This window comes from Callospermophilus lateralis, chromosome 4, assembly GCF_048772815.1.
Source record: "Callospermophilus lateralis isolate mCalLat2 chromosome 4, mCalLat2.hap1, whole genome shotgun sequence".
NCBI lineage: Eukaryota > Metazoa > Chordata > Mammalia > Rodentia > Sciuridae > Callospermophilus > Callospermophilus lateralis.
The window spans coordinates 60,007,322-60,029,001 of record NC_135308.1 but is presented as its reverse complement, the minus strand read 5'-3'; the positions used below and the strand labels follow the sequence as shown (position 1 = coordinate 60,029,001).

At 34.4% G+C, this 21,680-nt stretch overlaps 1 protein-coding gene across 1 annotated transcript in view; it reads right to left on the bottom strand.

Annotated features, from left to right (window-relative positions):
• The window catches only part of Tex15 (testis expressed 15, meiosis and synapsis associated), a 55,738-nt gene extending 34,740 nt beyond the window's left edge, over positions 1-20,998 (bottom strand). Inside the window, exons 1-3 of the mRNA XM_076855280.1 lie at positions 20,860-20,998; positions 11,113-11,278; positions 3,592-3,829 (exon numbers count right to left, since the gene is read on the bottom strand). Coding sequence (XP_076711395.1) covers positions 3,592-3,829; positions 11,113-11,278; positions 20,860-20,998 — 543 coding nt within the window. The remainder of the gene's footprint in view (positions 1-3,591; positions 3,830-11,112; positions 11,279-20,859) is intronic.
• Positions 20,999-21,680: the final 682 nt, after the last annotated feature.

The following is a 21,680-nucleotide window of genomic DNA, read 5'->3' as shown; positions in this document are numbered from 1 at the left end:
AGGGGAGGTGAAGCAGAATGGGGGCAGGAAAGATGGTAGAATGAGATGGACATCATTACCCTAGGTACATGTATGACTGCACATATGGTAAGATGCTACATTGTGTACAGAGAAATGAAAAGTTATGTGGCAAGTGTGTACAATGAATCAAAATTCATTCTGTTGTTATATATACCTAATTAGAATAAGTAATTTTTTTAAAAATGTGGAGAATGTCAAGAACATGATGTATGAAAAAAATGGAAATATCAATAAAGTGATAGAAAACCCAAAAGAAATTAGAATAGATGAAAACTGAAATAAACAACTGAAATAAAAAAATTTACTAAACAGATTTAAAAGCAGTTTTAAACAGGCAGAATTCGGTAAATCACCATCAAGGGGTCTGACGTACACATTGCAATACTCCAAAAGAGGACAATGAGAGAAATAAGGGAAGAGAGTATTTAAAGAAATAAGGGCTGGAAACTTTCCAAACTTGATGAAAATACATGAACACAGACATTCAAGAAGTTCAATGGGTTTTTCCATGCAGAATGACAAACTGTTGAAAGCCCAAAGAGAAAACTGTGAAAGTATAAAAAAATATTTCATTATATACAAGGGATCCTTAATAAAAATAATTAGGTTTCTCACCAGAAATCTGGGAAGCTAGAAGGCAGTAGACTGATAGATATCAATCAAGAATCCCGTAACTGGGACTGGGGCTATAGCTCAGTGATAGAGCACTTGCCTAGTACGAGCAAGACACTGTGCTTAATTAATCCTGAGCACCACATAAAAATAGATAAATAAATAAAGGTATTGTGACCATCTAAAATGAATAATATATATATATATATATATATATATATATATATATATATATGCTGTATCTGACAAAATTGTGCTTCCACAGTGAGGATTAAGACATTCCCAGATACACAAAACCTGGAGGAGTTTGTTACCACTATTCTGCTCTGTGAAAGTAAGTCTAGTTGGTCAAAATGAAAGGATGTTAGACAGTAATTTGTAGACATATGAAGAAATAAAGATCTCAGAAAAGGCATACACAGGAGCAATTTATGGAAACTAGTATCACTGTTGACAATGGTACATAACTCCACTTTTTGTGTTCTACATGATTTAAGATATTAATACACTTAAACAGCTATTGGTATAAAAGCTAGTACTACTGTACTTCTGGCCTGTAATTTCAGTTTTGCTTTTTACATAATTTAAGGGACTGATGTATTTAAATTATGAGTTTATGTTTCTGAACATATAATGTACAAAGATATAACTTTGTGACATGTACAACTGAAAGTGAGAAAAGAGTTCTAAAGGGGCAGAGTTTTTGCATGTTAAGTTAAACTAGTATAAATTCAAATTAGAATTTCTAATTTTAGAATTTTAAATGTAATTCCTAAGGTAACCACAAAGAAAATAACTAAAAAATTGGAAATACGTTTGACTGCATGCATTTCAGACAAAGGATATTCAACCTATATTAGAAATGAGGGTCAGGCATGGTGGTGCATGCCTGTAATCCCAGCAGCTCCAGAGTCTGAGGCAGGAGGATCATGAGTTCAAAGCCAGTCTCAGCAAAAACAAGGTGCTAAGCAACTCAGTGAGACCCTGTCTCTAAATAAAATACAAAATAGTGGTCAAGTGCCCCCGAGTTGAATCCTTAGTGGAGGAGGAGGGGAGGGGAAGGGGAGGAGGAAGGGGAGGAGGAAGAAAGAAGGAAGAAAGAAGAAGGAAGAAGAAGAAGAAATATAGAAAATAGCAAACAGCAAAATGACAGAAATTCTTTCTATTTTCAGTAGAAATATATTAAACTCTCCAACTGACAGAAAGAGAAGGAAGGCTGGGGATGTGGCTCACTTGTAGAGTACTTTCCCAGGCTGTATGAGGCCCTGGGTTAAATGGATCCCTATCACTGGGGGTATGGGGTGGGGGAAGAGACTGGCAGAATTAATAAAAAACAAGATTCACTATATGCTGCCTGTAAGAGATTTACTTTAAATTGAAAGACACAAATAAGTTGAAGATGAAAGGATGGAAAGGGATATTCCATATAAATAGTAACCAAAAAAGAGAAGGATAGCTATACTATCAGACAAAATAGACTTCAAATAAAAAAGAGGTCTGGGCACAGGCATGCATGCCCATAGTTCCAAAGACTCAGAAGCCCCAGGCAAGAGGCTCCCAAACTTAAGGCCAACTTCTGCAACTCAGTGAAACCCTGTTGCAAAATTAAAAATTAAAAAAAGGGGGCTGGGGATATAGCTCAGAGTTAGAGAACCCCTGGAATCTGTCCCCAGTACCGAAAAAAAATAATTGTAAAAATTTAAAAAGAGGGACTGAGGATGAGTTAGTAATAGAATATTTGCCTAGCATGCAAAAGACCATAGATCTAATCTCCAATAATGGGTGAAAAAAGGAGAGAAAGAAAAGAAACGAGAGCAAAGGAAGACAATTTTTTTTTTTCATTTTTGCAGTACTAAGGATCAATCCCAAGGCCTTGTAGCACATGTTAGGCAAGCTCTCTACCACTAAGTTACATCCCCACCAATGAACATTAAATAGTTCAAAACTGCAAGAAAATATTCCAATTATAAGCATTTACATATCTAGTAATAAATCATCAAAATATCTGAAGCAAAAGTTGACAGAACTGATGGAAGAAATAATTCTATAATAACAACTGGAGATGTCAATGTCCCAGTCTCAATAATGGCTAGAACCACTTAACAGAAGATTAGAAAGGAAAAAGAACTTGAACAAAAAATAAACCAACCAAATCTAACAGGCATATACAGAATACTATTCTCTAGTAACAACAGCATATACACACGATGTTTTTCCAGATCTACCAACTGAGTGTTAATAAATTATAAAGACAGATTACATGTAAATATATTCTCTGACCAAAATGATTTGACGTTAAGAGATTTAACAACAATAACAACAACAACAGCGCTCGCCTAGCGCGTTCGAGGCCCTGGGTTCAATCCTCAGCACCACATAAAAATAAATAAATAAAACAAAGGTATTGTGTCCAACTACAAAAAAACAAAACCAAAAAAACCCCCACTATTTTCACACACACACAGACAGAGATAATTTGGATAGTCCTTTATAACCCCATGCCCGGTTTTCCCTAAAATTAATATCTTAGATAACTATTTAAGAAATTTATAATGGTATAATATTACTATCTAAAATGACTGTAAAAGTTAAATAACTTTAGTTTACACTAAAATTATTATATTACAGTGTTTCAAAAGAAGACCACTTAAACCACTGTGGTATTACTTATGGTACGAATAAAAAGAAACAAATAGGAGGGATAATCAGTCTAGAAAAAGAAATATACTGGGAAGACAAAGATGATGGTTTCCTTTGCCTCCTTGGAGTTTTACTTTGTGCTCCACAATCAAGTAAAGAATCAGAAATAGAGGTAAATACCAAATGATCATGATGACAAAAAGAATTATTATGATATATAATTCAATGAAAAACACTAAGAATGTATACTAAAAAGAAAGTGTGTTTAGGGCAATTTAAAGCAAACTATCCATTGTTTAATATTTTTATGTTACTTACCTTAAAAATTATAATGTTCTCTACCATAATGTTTCGACTATGAGCATAATTCAAGGCAACATCAACATGTCTAAATATATAAATTCCAAGGTGAGGATTTCCTAATATCTTCAATGTAGATGCTTTGGTACTTATCCCATTCTGATATATCTCTAAAACATCACTCTGAGGAAGTGCTAAAAAGCAGAAATGTTCTTCAAGCTCTCTGCCATGTTTTCTTCTCTCACGCATCTCTGACCTAAATCAAAACAAATAATGGTTATAGTTAAATGGGAAAATAAATATTTCATCTTGCCACAGTTAGAAAGCAAGAAAAGTGTTGATAATATTTAGAGGTGTCACTACTGTATAATAAGAAGTTACAATGAAAATCATCTAAAGATAGAATTCAAGCCAGGCACAATGGCGCATGCCTGTAATCACAGTGGTTCTGCAGGCTGAGGTGGGAGGATTGCAAATTCAAAGCAGGCCTCAGCAAAAGGGAGGCGCTAAGCAACGGGGCAAGACCCTGTCTTAAAAAAAAGAAAAATCCAAAATAGGGCTGAGGATCTGGGGATGTGGCTCAGAAGTCGAATGAGCGCCCCTGAGTTCAATCCCTGGTACCATCCCCCACCAAAAGATCAAATTCAAATTACATGTTTAGGATTTATGGGGACCACATTTTATATAGGCTGTTAATAAGAATGAACATTTTTTGAATACTGCTGAAAAACCCATTAAAAGTCTTAAGCTTTATGTGCATTTATCAATCTGTTTTCAACTCCCCAAGAAGTTATTACTACTGTTATTTTTATACATTGGTTTTTTTAAATGAGAAAAATAAGGTTCAAAAACTTAGAAGTTGCCAAAGTAGCAAGGTGACGGGTGACAGGGCTGGAATTACACAGGCATGTTTCATTTTATTATGCCTTGGTAGACACACGGGTGTGTGTACTTTCTCTTTTTAACAAATTAAAGGTCTGTGGTAATCCTGTGTCAAGCAAATATATCAATGTCATTTTTTTCCAAAAGGCATGTGCTTACATTGCATCTGTGTCACATTTTGGTAGCTCTCTCAATATTGCAAACCTTTTATTATATCTGTTTCAGTGATATGTGATTAGTGATCTAGAATGTTAATATTATAAAAATGTTTTGGGTGTCATGAACTACACCCATATGAGATGGTGAACTTAACTGATAAATGTGTTCTGCCAACTGACTGTTCCTTAGTCTCTCCTAGAGCCTATTTCCTGTGACACAACAATATTGAATTAAATCATCAAATACCCTACAGTAGACTCTAAGTGTTTAAGTGAAAAAAAAAAAAGAGTTGGAACACATTTTATTTTAAATAAAAAACTTGAAATGATTAGGTACATTGAAAGCTGAGACGGGCTAAAAGCTGTACCTCTTGTGCCAAATAGGCAAGTTCTAATCATAAAGGAAAAGGTCTTAAAGAAGAAAGTCAAGAATTCTAATCCTGTGAACACATGAATAAGCAAATAATATTACTGCTAATATGAAGTTTCAGTAGTTTGGATAGATCAACAGCTACCACATTCTTGTAAGCTAACACCTAAGTCAGAGATGAAACAGCCTTACATTGGAAGAAGATGCTGTCTAGGTCTTTGACACATAACAGAGATAAAACAACAGGGTGATTCTTGTTACAAGTGAATGAAGCTGTTCAAGCTGAAGCCCATGCTCATTTAGCATTGTGAAAATCCTAGAACCTTTAAGAATTATAGTAAACTTACTCTGCCTGTGCTATGTAAATGGATTAACAAAGTCTGAGCACAGCCCATCTGCTTACAACATCATTTACTGGATATTTTAAGGCCATGTTGAGATTTAATGCTCATGAAAAAAGTTTTTTTCAAATATTACTGCTGACAATGCATCGGTCACCAAAGAGCTGATGGAGATGTACAATGAAATTAATGTTGTTTTCATGTGCGTTCTGCAGCTTGTGGATCAAGGAGTAATTTTGACTTTCAAGTCTTATTATTTAATAAATAATTTTGTAATGCTATAGATGCCACAGATAGTGATTCTGCCTGATGGATTTGGACAAACTAAATTGAAAATCCAGAAAGGATTTACCCTTCTAGAAACCATTAAGAACATTTGTGATTCATGGGAAGAGGTCATACCATTATTAACAAGAGTTTGGGAGAAACTGCTTTCAACCCTCATAGATGACTTTGAGGGGTTCAAGAATTTAATGGAGGAGGTAACTGCAGATGTGGTGGGAGCAGCAAGAGAACTGAAGCACAGCAGCAGTAGAGCCACGGAACTGCTGCAATCTCATGATAAAACTCTAATGAATGAGGAATTGCATCTTGTAAGAAAAGAAAGTGGTTTGAAATAGAATCTACTCCTAGTGAAGACTCATGGAAGGCTTAGATAATTGTTTAAAAAATTTTCCTCCAGTGCTGAGGACTGAACCAGGGCTTTAAGCATACTAGGTCTAATGCTTTTATGCTGAACTATACCCCTGGCCCGGATTGCTAACATTTTTCAGCCACAAAATACTTTTACATTACATGATAGTATCATACACTTAAAAGACTATAGAACCATGTAGACATAACATTTTTATGTACTGAGAAACCAAATATTTGTTCTAGTCTGTAAACGAACCTGCAACATACCTGAGATATGCATGCACATGATAATTCTTTCAGGTTCCAGAACTCAAGTTCTTGCTAATTGTATTATGGAGGAAAGAATGTGCATTTAATAAATGAAATATCTTTCTGTTATTTTACCATATGTATCTTTATACCTACACAAACAGACACACTTAGTTGACCATCAGGGGCATTCTCCATTCTTCAGGGATCTAGATTACAACTGGGAGAAACAAGCTAATGTTTGATTTTTGACTGCTAGCTTATTAGTAATAAAATTATGAATCATTTTCAGAAAAGATTAAAATCTAAAGTCCAGATACTTTTGATTTACTATTATAACAAGACCCACTTTAAGCATGTAAAATATAAAACCCTCCCCTCAAACTGGCAGATTGGAGTGTTCTATAAGACCTGCTCAGGAACAATAGCAAGAGCATCTGCCATACCAGGTAGTACAACATGACAGAAATGTGACTCCAAGTGATTATCTGCAATAGAGACACTACAGAACACAGCAAAGGCATGCAACAAAGAAAAGTTGTTCTTGAAAACTACATGCCTTTAAAATGTATGTAGATTCTCACAGAATTTGTCTGAAGTGTAATATGTACAAAAGCATATTAAAATTTTCAAGAACCACCAACTGTTAATGGTAGACATGACAAAATGTGATCAAATGACATGGTAACATGGCTGACTAGATCATAACCACTTTAAATTTTTTAAAATTTATTCTTTTTAGTTATATATGACATTAGAATGTATTTTGACATATCATACATATATAAAGTGTAATTTCTCACTTTTATGATTGTATTTGATGTAAAATTATACTGGTTGTGTATTCATATATGAACATAGGAAAGTTATATCTATTCATTCTACTGTCTCTCCCATTCCCACACCCTCCCTGTTCCCCGCTTCTCCTGGCATCCCCCCAATCTGATAAACCTTCACTACTGCCTCTCGCCCCCATCATGAGTCAATATCAGAATATTTGGCCTTTGGTTTTTTAGGATTGGCTTATTTAAAAGTTAGCATGATAGTTTCCAGTTCCATCCATTTACTGGCAAATGTCATAATTTCATTCTATATACCACATTTTTTCTTTATCCATTCATTTGTTGAAGGGCATCTAGGTTGCAGAACCACATACCTAATTCTTAGTTCCCAGAGATGTTACCCTTCACTTACAACTCCACATGTCAGCATTTCCTGCTATCACTAGATTATGTTAACCACTAATGCTGATCCTTAAGGGTAAATTCTCACAGAGGAATTATAAAACCTTTTTTTTTTTATTACTGGGGATTAAACTCAAGGGCACTCGACCACTGAGCCACATCCCCAGCCCTATTTTGTATTTTATTTAGAGACAGGGTCTCGAGTGTTTAGCTCCTCACTGTTACTGAGGCTGGGTTTGAACTGGCAATCCTCCTGCCTTAGCTTCCCAAGCCACTGGGATTACAGGCATGCATCACCATGCCCAGCCCTTCTACTTTTAAAAATTTTTATATTTTTCAGTTGTTTTTTCTTGGTATTTGGAAAAACATGAACTTTCTGAGCACTGCCTAGAGGGAATTCTTATGTGCAAAAGCTAATAATGCCACAAATGATGGGGGAAAGGGAGGAAAGAGAGAGTGTATTGTTGTAAGGTTCTTAAACAATACATGAATATAACATTATTTGAAAATACACTGTGATAAAAACAAGGTAAACCCTAGAGCAAGGTTTTTCAACAGTGGCACCAATGATTATTTCAAAAAGTGAACAGAAGGAAAGAAGAAGAGTGGTAGCAAGATACAGGTATAACGGAGAAAAAAATAACTACTACAAAACAGAGAACAAGATAATTTGTCTGTTAGAGAAATAACAGAGAGAAAGTAATAAAAGAAACAACAAAATGATCTTTTTTGGGTCTAAGAAAGATCATTTTTTGTGCAATTTCTCCAAAGACTACAGCCTCATGAAACACAGTCTATGGCCCACGAAAGAGATGTCAACCTCCCAACTGGAATAGAAGGGTCCTTACTGCTCTTTTTCCCCTGAATTAAATCCATACTTTATAATCTATTATGAGCAAGTAGCCTTCTGCAGGTATTAAAGTCAGTTCTGGTTGGGATGCCATTGACTTCAAGTACAGAAATCCATTCAAACTGGATTAGAAAACTTTCTCATAACATGAAGTTCAGAAATCAGGCTGCCCTTACAGGATTAAATGATTTTGTGACTCCAGAAGTCTATGTGTTATCAGAGATCCAGGTCTTTCCCATCTCTGCTCTGCTGTCCTTAGCTTTGGGATCATCCTAACACTAGCCTCTATTATTCCAAGAATGCTGCTATCAGTAGCTGGAAAAATTTGTTCATATCAAATTGGTTTCTATTTTCCCAGAGACTCCAAGACAGTCTTTTCTCAGTATGGTATTGGTTCAAGCTGGTTTAGTTCGTATACCCTTGGAACCAATAATTGATAAAGTCGTTGATATTAACTATGAATGGCTCAAACTATGCATATGGGATAAAATGTAAACTCAGACATTTAAATAAAAATTCAATGAGGCAGACTATTAATGTTTAAAATTATATTTTTCACATCAATAAAATATTTAAAAGTTATCTTAAAACAAAAAACAACCTGATTCAAACAGGTTAATGGACTTAAAAAGAGCTAAATTCATTTCTTTCTCATCTAGTAAGGCTAACTCAAGTTTCTTAATTATTCAAAACAAAACTTCTCTCAATGACATATACATTTGTATATATATATATTTATTTATATATATATTTACTTTTACATTTTATTTAGATAAAGGGTCTCACTGAGTTGCCTTAGGGCCAAGCTAAATTGCTAAAGCTGGCTTGTACTCACAATTCTGCCTCAGCCTCCCGAGTTACTGGGATTACAGGTATGTGCCACCATGTCTGGCTCTTCCAAGGATCTTAGGGGAACAATTAATTCCTCACATATAAATATTATATTAAATATAACATTATATTATTTTTTTAAGTTTTATTTTTTGGTACCTGGGATTGAACCCAGAAGGGCTTAACCACTGAGTCATATCCCCAGCCCTTTTTATTTATTTGTTTGTTTTTAATAAGACATAGTCTATTTTTAAAATCTTTTTACCTTTTTTTAAAACTGCCTTTTCATTTTTTATTTTGAGACAGGGTCTGGCTAAGTTGCTTGGAGCCTTGCTAAATTGCTGAAGCTAGCTTTGAACTTGTGATACCCCTGCCTCAGCCTTTGGAGCTGCTGGAATTATAGGCATGTGCAACATCATATTATCTTAAATTTATCTGTATATCTTCACTAGTAGAATGGGAACATTTTAGACTTGAAGAGAAAACTGAAGTTATCAAATATAATGTCTGATTCAGTAAATACTCAAATACACAAGTTTAAATGAATGTTTTGCTGATTTTAAAATTTAAGAATTAGCAGACAAAATGTTGATAAGAAGTGGAGACTACTATGTTCTTGAAGTTACTTGCTTTTCTTGAGATTTCAGACTTAATACACTGATTTCCTCCTCTAAGATGAGAAATGAAAAGAAAAGCCAGAGGTAGTCAATATTATTAATAGTTTTTCTTTTCATCTCTCAATTCTGTTTGTTAGTCTCTGCTGCTAATTATTTTGGATATTTTACCTTTTATTTTTTATATGCCTTAAGGTTATTCATAAAAATGTAACTTAACATTTAAGCACACATTGTTTTGTACTATGACAATACTCCCACAACACAGTAGGACACAAACCAATATATTGTGGTAAATTCTATAAAGTACAATGAATGGGAAACAAAGGAGTTTCCCATATCATCAGGTAGTTGTTCTAAATTTTCTGTAACACTAATTACGAAAAAGTCACTGATTGAAAGGACAACATTGTAAATACCTAATCAATTCAAAGACTGTCCTGAAATTCAGAATACTAACATTGTAAATACCTAATCAAAGAAGAGTGCCAAAAACTCTTTGATCAAACTGCTACTTCAATATGAAAGTGGTAGGATATATATCGTCCTTTCCACCAAAATGCAAAGCTGTAGTTTTTAGAGGGGAGAATAGATATCACAACTAACTCTTGTCATACCCACAAATTCCAAATCTCCAAATTCATATGAAGTGGGGCAGAACTAAGTATAAAACAAAAAGAGAAAACAAAATATAAAAAAAAAACTCAGGGTCTATTAAGCTATAGTTTAAAAGTACTAAATAGTAAAATAGACAAGTTCAGAAAATTAAAATGCTAATCTAAACTGTCTTCACACAACATTCATACCATACCTATAATATAAAATATTTAACGTGAGAATTTTGCATATGCTCATATTATTTTGTATTAAAAAATAATGTAATGTGCTTTCCCAAAAAGCTGAAGAGGCATTTTAAAAATTGTCAGAAACAACAGCAACAATTCAGAAAGAACAGTTTTAGTGGGAGGATGGTAATAGTCAAATAATCCTTTTTCTTAATTAAAGCATCAACTCAGTCTCTTTAAGAGTTGAGTCAAAGAAAAAAGTTACTTTATGATTTTTCATTCTTTTACATTATCCAGGATATATGGGGATCTACAAAACAGCTGCTTAATAAATATGCTGATACATGCTTCTGAAAATTCATAAAGATTAAAAAACTAGAAGAGGGTGTCTGAAAATCTGATTCCATTAGTGCATAAAACTTGCTAGCCAAATCTCACATTTAACTTTTTAATATTACAAAATCTAAGCAAAGGTATCAAAATAATATTCTGTACTTAATTCCTTAGTAATACTTATTAATAATTTCTGTACTTATTTTCTAGTAATTTTTATTATATCTCAAGTGGTAGAAATAAATTATCATAAAACTTCAGAGTAAAAACAAAAATTTCAAACTTGTTTAGGTCATAGTAACTTACCTCTTTGCAGTAAAATTTTTTTCCAGATCTTCATTGTGAATCAGTTTTGTATCACCAAACTGCCATGAGGACTGCAGATCACAGCTTACATCAAGCCTGCACTGGTTAAGAGTGTCATGTATGAAACTATACTCCCTAGTATTGGTACAACAAGGTGACAAGTAAACTACAGATAAAGAAAAAGAAAGGGGAAGAGTTGTTATTTGTGTTTAAAATGACAATGAAAACTGTATATCTGTTGTAAGACAAATATTCAAGTACTTGGAAATTCATTAACAACAGTTTAAGTTCCACCACAGTAAATTGGACCTCCTATATGAGGTAAATCAATACACAAACCTTGCTTTTTCTTCACATGCCTACGGTAGTTCTTCAAAGTTGACTACACATTCGAGACTGTCCTGAAATTCAGAATACTAATTTTCTTTTTTTTCTAAATATTTTTTTAGTTGCCAATGGACATTTATTTATATGTGGTGCTGAGGATCAAATCCAGTGCCTCACACATGCTAGGCAAGCACTCAGCTACTGAGCCACAACCCCAGCCCAGATTACTAATTTTCAGTTTAAATCTGGCAGCTAGTGTTAACACATGCATGTTTCTTGTCATTCCCAAGCAAAGTTAAGGCAACCTACATACTAGAAAACTATCTGCTTATTTTGATTTGCACAAGTATCCGAACATTGCTGTAAGTTGCTGGCTGATACTGTGGCATGAATAAGAAGAAACAAACTTTTTCAGGAGACAATGAGCAAGGCACATGAATAAAAGGATAAAAACCTTTAAAAAGTGTACTCAAAAGGAAAGCAGGGAGAAAATATGGTTGTTTCTTGTTATTTGTGATAGTTAAGTTTCACAATGTCACCATAAATGCTCAATTACTGAATACTGCACTATTACTCTTGGGGAAAAGGCTTTGGTTTCTGTAAGTATAGTAAAATTTTTTTCAGTGCTGGGAATCAAACCCAGTGCCTCCTGCATGCTAAGCAATTGTTCTTTCATAAGCTTCATCCCAGTCCTTAAATATTTGACAATTCAAATGCCATCAGCATTACATAGCTATGTTGTCAACATCCCTGTAAAACAAATAAGTCTATCAGCATTGAAAATTTGCTCTTCCATATAACTACCCCTTTTTTCCTATATAACATTCAGCAGGTGTTTTAAAAATTCCCCTTCAAACCTCCTGATCTGAAGAACAGACATGCCTACAAGTTTAACATCTTTCATGTCACATCACTTTTGGGAATACATCAGATAGCCAGCACTAGCCCAGAAGGGTAATAATATACCTTCCTGATACTGGATAATGTGACTTTAAGTTTCATCAGCTTTTAGCCTCACAACAAGCTCCCACTGTGCTTATAAGCTGTCATGAGTCTATGAAAGTTAGCTACTTTTCCATAGCTTCACCAGGCAATACAGATGTTATTGCTTTAGCACTTTTTGGTGAGGACTGATGTATGGACATAAAAATTTCTCCCTTTTTCTATATGTGCTACATTATTGATTCGTTGACAATGAACTTGAGCTTGAATGAATATTATCTTAAAAAATGTATTTTCTATGCAAGGCACATCATAACCTTCCTGAGCTTAAAAACACTAAGTCTCACTTCAGCATTACATCTGGGGACCAGTTTAAACAACAAAATCACCAATAACAACAAGAAAAAAGTAAAACTAAAACTGCAAAAAGGACACTTAATGCTGTCTGAGAAAGAAACAAGATGGCAGAGCATTACCCTTATCTGACCTTACCTGAGAACATGTGCACTGGGCAACTCAAATTTTGGGCTGCTATCCACACATCTGTGGAAGCATTGTTTATCAATTTTGGCTTACAAATAAAAAAGCCCAGGCACTGTGCTGGAGTTGTGGCCGAGTGGTAGAACACTTGCCTAGCACATGTGAGGCACTAGGTTCAATCCTTAGAACCACATAAAAATAAATAAAATAAAGCCAACAAGAGTCTACTTTAAAAAAAAAAAAGAAAAAGAAAAAAAGAAAGCACTACTGAGTACTGATTATGATTTTACCAAGTAGAAAAATTAAAAATACAGAATATTCAAATAGTAAGGACTGACTATACAGAAGAAAAGCAATTTCTATGTATAAAAACTTAACGATACCATACCTAACATTAACCTAATCAATGGAATAAGTTAAAACAATGGAAAAACTAGTATCAATATTATAAGTAGCTGATTTTCAAAATCAACTTATCTCATTATTGACTCAAATAAAACTAATTTTATTTTAATATTTGTAACAATTATTAAAAATTTTGATAATTTTATAACATATGCTTTTGTGGATGGGTAAGTTTTTAACTATTTTAAAATAATTGATTCACAGGAAGTTGCAAAAACAGTAGAAATAGGCCCTGTATCCCCTAACCAAGTTTCCTCACATTTTATTTGACTATAAATACATTTTAATTGACCTTGGTACAATCCACATACCTTCTTAAGATTTTACCAGTTTCATATGCACATACGCATATGTGTATAGTTATATGCAACCACTACAAGATGCAGAATTGTTCCATTACCACAAAGATTTCCTTTGTGTAATTCCTTTGTATATGTAACAGTATATAAAGTATAATATAAATTATGCAATAGATGAATCATATTCACCACATATGCATTACATGTAAAGTACATATAACATTTATAATGTGTATATATAGTCAAACTAGGAATACCCTTCCCCATTCTCTTGCCTGTCCCTATGTCCTTGGAAATTAATAATCTGTCCATTTCCATACTTTTATCATTTCAAGATTAGTTTCTAAATGAAATTTTGTAGTATGCAAAGTGTAGAAAATTTGTTTTTTCCCACTCATTGCCCTGAGGATCCAGCCAATTTGTTGTATCAGATCATTTTTTTTTTATTGTTGAATAGTATTCTACGGTACGAATGTGCCATATTTTAACCATTCACTCATTGGAAATTTGGGTGGTTGTCAATTTTTGGTGATTACAAATAAAGTTGCTACCACCATTCCTGCCCAGGTATTTGTGTGTACCTAAGTTTTCATTTCCCAAGGATAAATGTTCATATTGCTGGTTCATATCATAGGTGCAATGTTTAACTTCTAGAGAAACACCAAAATTTACAGAGTGCCCGTGCTATCTTAATATCCCCAATGGCAATATACCAGTGATTTGGTTCCTCCACATCCTCACCAGCACTCAGCATCATTATCCTTGTTTTAGTTGTATAGTTATATTGGTGGTTTTCATATGCATTTTCTTAATGGCTAGGAGGTTGAACACCTTTGTATTTGCCTATTTGCCATCAGTATATTCCCTCTGTTCAAAGTCTGTTCATGTCTTTTTCTTGTTTTCTAATTGGTTTCCTTTTTTGTTGACTTTTTCTTTCTTTTTGGGGGGATGGTGAAGGGTAGAGGCACTACTAAATCACAGAAGCAACAAAGGACTCTGGTCAAAATCTTGCAGGACGTAAATCCTAGCCCTACTAGTAGCTGCATTTTTTTGGTTTATGGTTAATGACCTCTTTTTCCTGAGCTCAAGTTCTTCAGCTGTTATAGATAGGTTATTACAGGTTTTATTGACTTTCAAAGTGCTTTATATGCTCTAGCTATGAGTCATTTATCAGAATCATGATTTAGAAATGTTTCCCACCATTCTTAGCTTGCTAACAAGGTCTTTCATAGAGCAAAAATTTCCAATTTTGATAAAGTCAACTTATTGACTTTTTAAAATGGATTATGCTTTTGGTATCTAAGAACTCTTCCATCTAGGCCAAGATTCTGAAAATGTTCTCCCATGTTTTATGTTTTACATTTTAAACTCAGGAATCATTTCAAATTATTTATGTAAGGTTAGGGTAAATTTAATTTTTTTTTTTTAGCCTATGGATGTGCACTTGCTCTAGCAACATCTGATTTACCTTTCCTCAACTGAAAATTAGTTTTATTTGAGTCAATGATGAGATAAGTTGATTTTGAAAATCAGCTACTTATAATATTGATACTAGTTTTTCCATTGTTTTAACTTATTCCATTGATTAGTGTATGGTATCATTAAGTTTATATACATAGAAATTGTTTTTCTTCTGTATAGTCAGTCCTTACTATTTGAATATTCTGTATTTTTTTAATTTTTCTACTTGGTAAAATTTATAATCAGTACTCAGTAGTGCTTTCTTTTTTTTTAAGGTAGACTCTTGTTGGCTTTATTTATTTTTATGTGGTTCTAAGGATTGAACCCAGTGCCTCACATGTGCTAGGCAAATGCTCTACCACTCGGCCACAACTCCAGCACAGTGCCTGTGCTTTTTTATTTGTAAGCCAAAATTTGAGTTGCCCAGTGCACATGTTCTCAGGTAAGGTCAGATAAGGGTAATGCTCTGCCATCTTGTTTCTTTCTCAGACAGCATTAAGTGTCCTTTTTGCAGTTTTAGTTTTACTTTTTTCTTGTTGTTATTGGTGTTGTTATTTTGGTCTTGTATCCAGTGACCTTGCTGAATTAATTGTTCTAAGTCTCTCTCTTCACCTCCTCTCTCTGCCCCACCCCTCTTTTCCTTGTTTTGCAGATCACTTGGGATTATCTAGGCAGACCATAGACTTAAATAGTGTCAGTTTTTTTTTTGAGAGAGAGAATTTTTTAATTATTTATTTTTTAGTTTTCGGTGGACACAACATGTTTGTATGTGGTGCTGAGGATCAAACCCGGGTCGCACGCATGCCAGGCAAGCGTACTACCGCTTAAGCCACATCCCCCAACCCCTTAAATAGTGTCAGTTTTCTTTCTTGCTTTTTTTTTTTAATGTGTGTGCCTGTTAATTTCTTTCCCTGACTTTCTGTCCTGGGTGAAACTTCCAGTATTATGTTGAACAAAAGTGTTCATGAAACAAAGTCTAGGCACAGTGGTATGTGCATGTAGTCCCAGCTACATGGGAAGCTAAGGCAGGAGGACTGTTTAAGTTCAAGGAATTCAAGACAGCAAAACCCTGTTTCAAAAAGAAGAAAAAAGTTGGAGAATAAAACACTTATTGTTTTAGCTTTGGTGTGTAATTCATCTTATAATATTGCTAAATTTGGTTTACCTACTTGTTGTTAGGGTATCTGCATCAAAATTATGCTATATATTGGTCTGTAATTTTCCTTTTTTAATATTTATCCGATTTTTGGAACTAGTGTAATACTGACACTCTTAAAATTATTATTTCTACTTATATTTTCTGAAAGAATTTGTATTTTTTCATTATTAAACTACTCCACTGAAGCCATCTGGACTTGGAGATCTATCTTCCAATAGTGTGTTAATTTTTTTTAATGGTTTCCATAAATGGTTACGAGGCTACTTATCTTTTTAGTACTGAGTTTCAGTAGTACTTCTCAACTAACTAGTCCATTTCATCTAAGTTGTTAAATTTACATGTGTAGATTTATTCATATTATTCACTAAAAATTCTTTCAATGCCTGTGGGTTGGTAGTGATAACACATTTTCTTTTTGTACCAATGATTGAATCTAGGGATGCTTAAACACTGAGCCACAACCCCAACCTTTTTCATTTTTTATTTTGAGACAGGGTCTCACTAAGTGCTTCAGGCCTTGCTATATTGCTAAGGCTATCCTCGAACTCCTGCCTTAATCTTAATCTCCCAAACTTCTGGGAGTGCTGGGATTATAGGTGTGTGAGACCATGGCACACATTTTGTTCTTGATAGTGGCAATTTGTAGTTTCTCTTTTTCCTTTGTGGGGCTTGTTAGAGGCTTGTCAATACTTACTGATTTTTGTTGTTGTTTCATTGATTTTCCTTTCATTGGCTAGTCTGAGGCTTACCTTATATTTTGTTTTTTCAAGGACACTTATATCACTGAACTGAAGTCCTCCTTTTCTTTTCAAATGTAACCATTTATCATTATACATGTCTTTGTTGATGGCTATGTTCCTCAAATTTTGATATGGTGCATTTTCATTCAATTCATGCATTTATTTTCCTTGAAACCCAATGAATATTTAGAAATGTGTTTACTTTCCAAGTGGCGGGGAAATTACCCCCCTTTTTTTTCATGGTGCTAGGAATTGAACCAGGGCCTCACAGATCTGCCACTAACCTCCACCCTAGCCCTCTTTTTCTGTTATTAATTTCTACTTTGAATGTACCCAGAAAATACACTTTATTTTAATTATTTTAAACATGTTGAAATATATCTCATGGCTCAATATATATTGTGTACCTTGATGAGATGGGCGTGTGGAAGGTAAGTCTATTTTACTTTTTGTCTTATACACTGATCTACTGATGTCGGTTATACACTGATCTATTGGTTGACAATATTAAATTTTTCTATATCCTTGCTGATTTTGTCTAGTAGGTCTATCAATTTCTGAGAAAAAAGACAGTCTCCAACATCAGTTCTGGTCTGTATCCTGGCAGTTCTATCAGTTTGCTTCATGTACAATGAAGCTTTGTTGTCTCATAAACACACTTGTAAAATTCTTCCAGAATACACACCATTCTCCCAGTTTCCTCCAATGGCAATCTCACTTTATAACAGTCTTAAAATACTTCCTCCTCTCCCTCTCTCTCTCTATATACACTAAAACTCACAGCAGATGTTGTAATATGTGCTACAATGATCAAACATGAGAAAAATTCAAGAGGAGATGGCTTATATTTACGTATATTTTACTATTTCCACTGTTTTCCCTTCATTCTTGATGTTCCCAGTTTCCTTCTTTTATCAACTTCTGTTCGAAGAACTTCATCCATTTTTTTTTTTTTTGTTAGGTCTGGTGATGAAAAAATTCTTCAATTTTAGTTCATCCAAGAATGTCCATTTCATCTCTAATCATAAAGGATCATTCCACTGTGCATAGATATCTAAATCCTTAGTTTTCTTTCTGCATTTGAAAACTTTCTCTCTTCCTTGGGCTTTCATGATTTCTAACAGAAAATCTGTAATTCAAAAAAATTTTTCCCTATACATAATGTATGGTTTTCTCTAGCTGCTTTCAAGATTTCTTTGGGCTTGTCATGTCTGTGCAGCTTCTTTATTATACAGGTTAGTAACTTTTGCCAAATGTGGAAAATTTCCAGCCAGTACTTTAAATGTTTTTCTCAACCTCAGTCTTTCTCCTTTCCTTTTAGTACTATAATGACAAAGATGTTAGATATTTTTGTTATTGTTCCACAAACCCCTAGGGTTCAAAATTCACTTTTTCCCATGTTGTTCATATGCTGAATAATTTCTATTTTTCTATATCCAGGTTCATTGATTTTTTTCTTTTTGTGGTAGACTGAACCAAGAGGCATCCCCAACACTTTATTTTTTATCTGATACAGAGTGTCACTAAATTGTCCAGGCTGGCCTAGAACTTGGTTGATTCTCAGCCTCCAGAGTAGCTGGATTACAGGGGTATGCCAACACTCCTAGCCAGGTTCACTCTTTACACTGTCTTGTCTATTCCTCTCTTTGACCTATCCAGTCAGTGTTTTTCCTTCTTCATGGACTTTGATTTTTAGAGACGTTTCATGTCCATAGTAAATTTGAAAGAAAGGTATAGATTTCCCATCACTCCACATTCTCACATATAAATAGCCTCCTCTATTTCCAATCTCCTCTGAGAGAATAGTACAACTCATGAACTTACACTAATACATAATTATCACTGGATCTGTAGTTTACATTAGGGTTCACTGTTGGTGTGCTTTCTCTGGGTTTTTGAAAAATGTACGATACCAAGTATCACTAAATACAGAGTGTGACAGTGTCATGCAGAGTAGTTACATTGCCCTAAAAGTCTTCTGTGTTCCATTTATTCATTCCTCTCCTTGTCCTAAACCCTGCAACCACTGGCAATTTTTACTACCTCCATCATTTTGCTTTTTCAAGAATGTTACGACAGTTGGAATCACATAGTATGGACCCTCTTCAGATTCGCTGCTTTAACTTGGCAATGTTCATTTAGGGTTCCTCCATTTTTTTTTTCTATAAAATTGGTAACTCATTTCTTTCTAAGCACTAAATAACATTCTACTGACTGGATACACTACTTTATTTATCTACTCATTTACTGAAGGACATCTTCTAAGTTTTAGGAGTGACAACTAAAGCTGTTGTACACAGCCATGTGGGTAAATACCAAGAAGCACAATGACTACAGCACATGCTAAGAGTATGTTTAGTTATATATTAAACTGCCAAACCATCTTCTAAAATAGCAGTACCATTTTGTATCCCCACCAGCAATCAGAGTTCTTGTTGCTCACACCCCAACCAACATTTGGTGTCATGAATGTTCTAGATTTTGGCTATTCTAGTAGGTATGTGGTGGTACCTCATTGTTTTAATTTGCATTTCCCTGATGATATATGATGTACAGCATCTTTTCAAATGCTTATTTGCCATATGTGTATCTTCTTTGTTGAAATATCTGTTACTGTATTTGACCCATTTTTTAAAAAATATTTTTTAGTTAGAGGTGGACACAATATCTTTATTTTTATGTGATGCTGAGGATCAAACCCAGTGCCTCACGCATGCTAGGTGAGCACTGAGCAACAACCCCAGTCCCTTGACCCATTTTTCAATTGGGCCATTTTGTTTCCTTATTGTTGTAGTGTAAGAGTTTTTGTAATATTTCAATTAACAGCCCTTTATCTGTCTTTTACAAATACACATGTAAGTATGTGGCTTGTCTTTACTATATATTTACATGGTACTGGGGATTGAACCAAAGAGTGCTCTACCTCTGAGCTACATCCCCAGCCATTTTATTTATTTTTTTATATTGAGACAGGGTCTTGCTAAATTGCCCAGGCTGACCTTGAAATTATGGTCCTCCTGCCTCAGCCTCCCAAGTAGCTGGGATTATAGCCATGTGCCAAAGAGCCCAGCTGTGTTTTCATTCTTGAGATTATACTTCTATTTTCGTCACTGTGACCAAAATAAAGGATAAGAACAACTTAAAGGAGGAAAAGTTTATATGGGGCTCCGGGTTTCAGAAGTATTAGGCCCAACATAAGAGAGCATATCATGGGGGAAGGGTCCAGTGGAAGAAAACTGCTCAGCTTACGGTAGTCAGGAAGCAGAGAAAGACAAGGAAATGGACCACAGGAAGACATATCCTTCCAGGGCATGTCCCCAATGACCCACCTTTTCCAGCCATACCCCCATCTGTTTAAAGTTACCATCCAGTTCATTCAAACCAGGATGGATTGATTAGGTTACAGGCTCTCACAGTTCATTTCACCTCTGAATATTCCTATAGAAACACAGGAGCTTTGGAGTGATACCTCACATCCAAATGGGTTTTGTCTTTCTAGGCTGCCTGTTTCAGTTCTTGGGCAAAAGAGAATAATATTTTGGTTTTTTGTTTTGTTTTGTTTTGGTGGGGAGTCTAGGCCAGTTGGCATTTCTAGGAGGCAGGCACCCAGTCTGAGATACTGAAGAAACAATCAATAAAGGAAATTATATCATACCCAGAGTCTCAGTCCCTTATATGGTCCATAGACTTCTCTTTACCTTTGCAAATCTTCTTACATTTGTTTTACACACAATACCCAGGGTTTTAGTGTATTTACTGGGAGTAAGAGTACATGTGTTTTTCTGCTTTGGGCAGAAACAGAGGTATATGTGCATTTAATAAATTAAAGATCTGACTTAACCTAATTTCATAGAGTGAAAACAGGAAATGAACATAAGAATCGGGAATACAGTAATAGTTATTTTTAAAAATACACATTCCATAGAAAATTTACCTTTCCCTGCTCTTCTCTTAATCTTTGGAATAGTGAATTTCTTCAAAGGACTGACTTCTATACCAGTAATGAATAAAGGTTCACTGGTTGAACTCATTTTCCATAATGTCTTGTGTTTAGCAATCTCTTTCATTTCCATTTTGTTGGTGGCCTAAAAACAACCCAAAGTTATTAAACAAAAGGTCAATAAATACATAAAAGACAACAGCAAAAAAATCATTTAAGAGTTCTTAAATGGAATCGAATAATGATACATTCTTAGTCACACTGCAAACACATTTCAACCTCAATTTGCCAGGTTACACAAAATAGAAAATTAAATAATTTTGGTTTCATATAATTTCAAGATATTTATTCTTTCTGTTTCTAACATACCTTTTCCTTGTAATTCATAAAACTAATTTCTTCCTGAAAAGCTTGAACTTGCAGGTATAAGAAAACTTGCAGTTTTCTTCCACTGGACCCTTATACCTGCAAGTTCAAGCTTTTCTGGAAGAAATTTACATATGGTAATACTCTATTTTTAAAATTATCTTTCCTATAAACTTCTGTTACTAAAATGATATCCTCTTTAAATTAGAATCTCTGGCTTTGAAGAAACTTATGGAAGTTGTAAACCAATTACTGCATGACTATCCTTACAATTAGTCGATGCTAACAACAGTCAATTGCTTATTGACTACTAATCCATAATATCATTCTGCAAATGTTTAAGACAGCATCATATATTGGCATATTAGTGGTTAAATATTTCTCCCGCTTTTCTCCCTCTTCCTTTTTCTCTTCATCCCTCACGCCCTCTTTGTATGTATACAAATGCT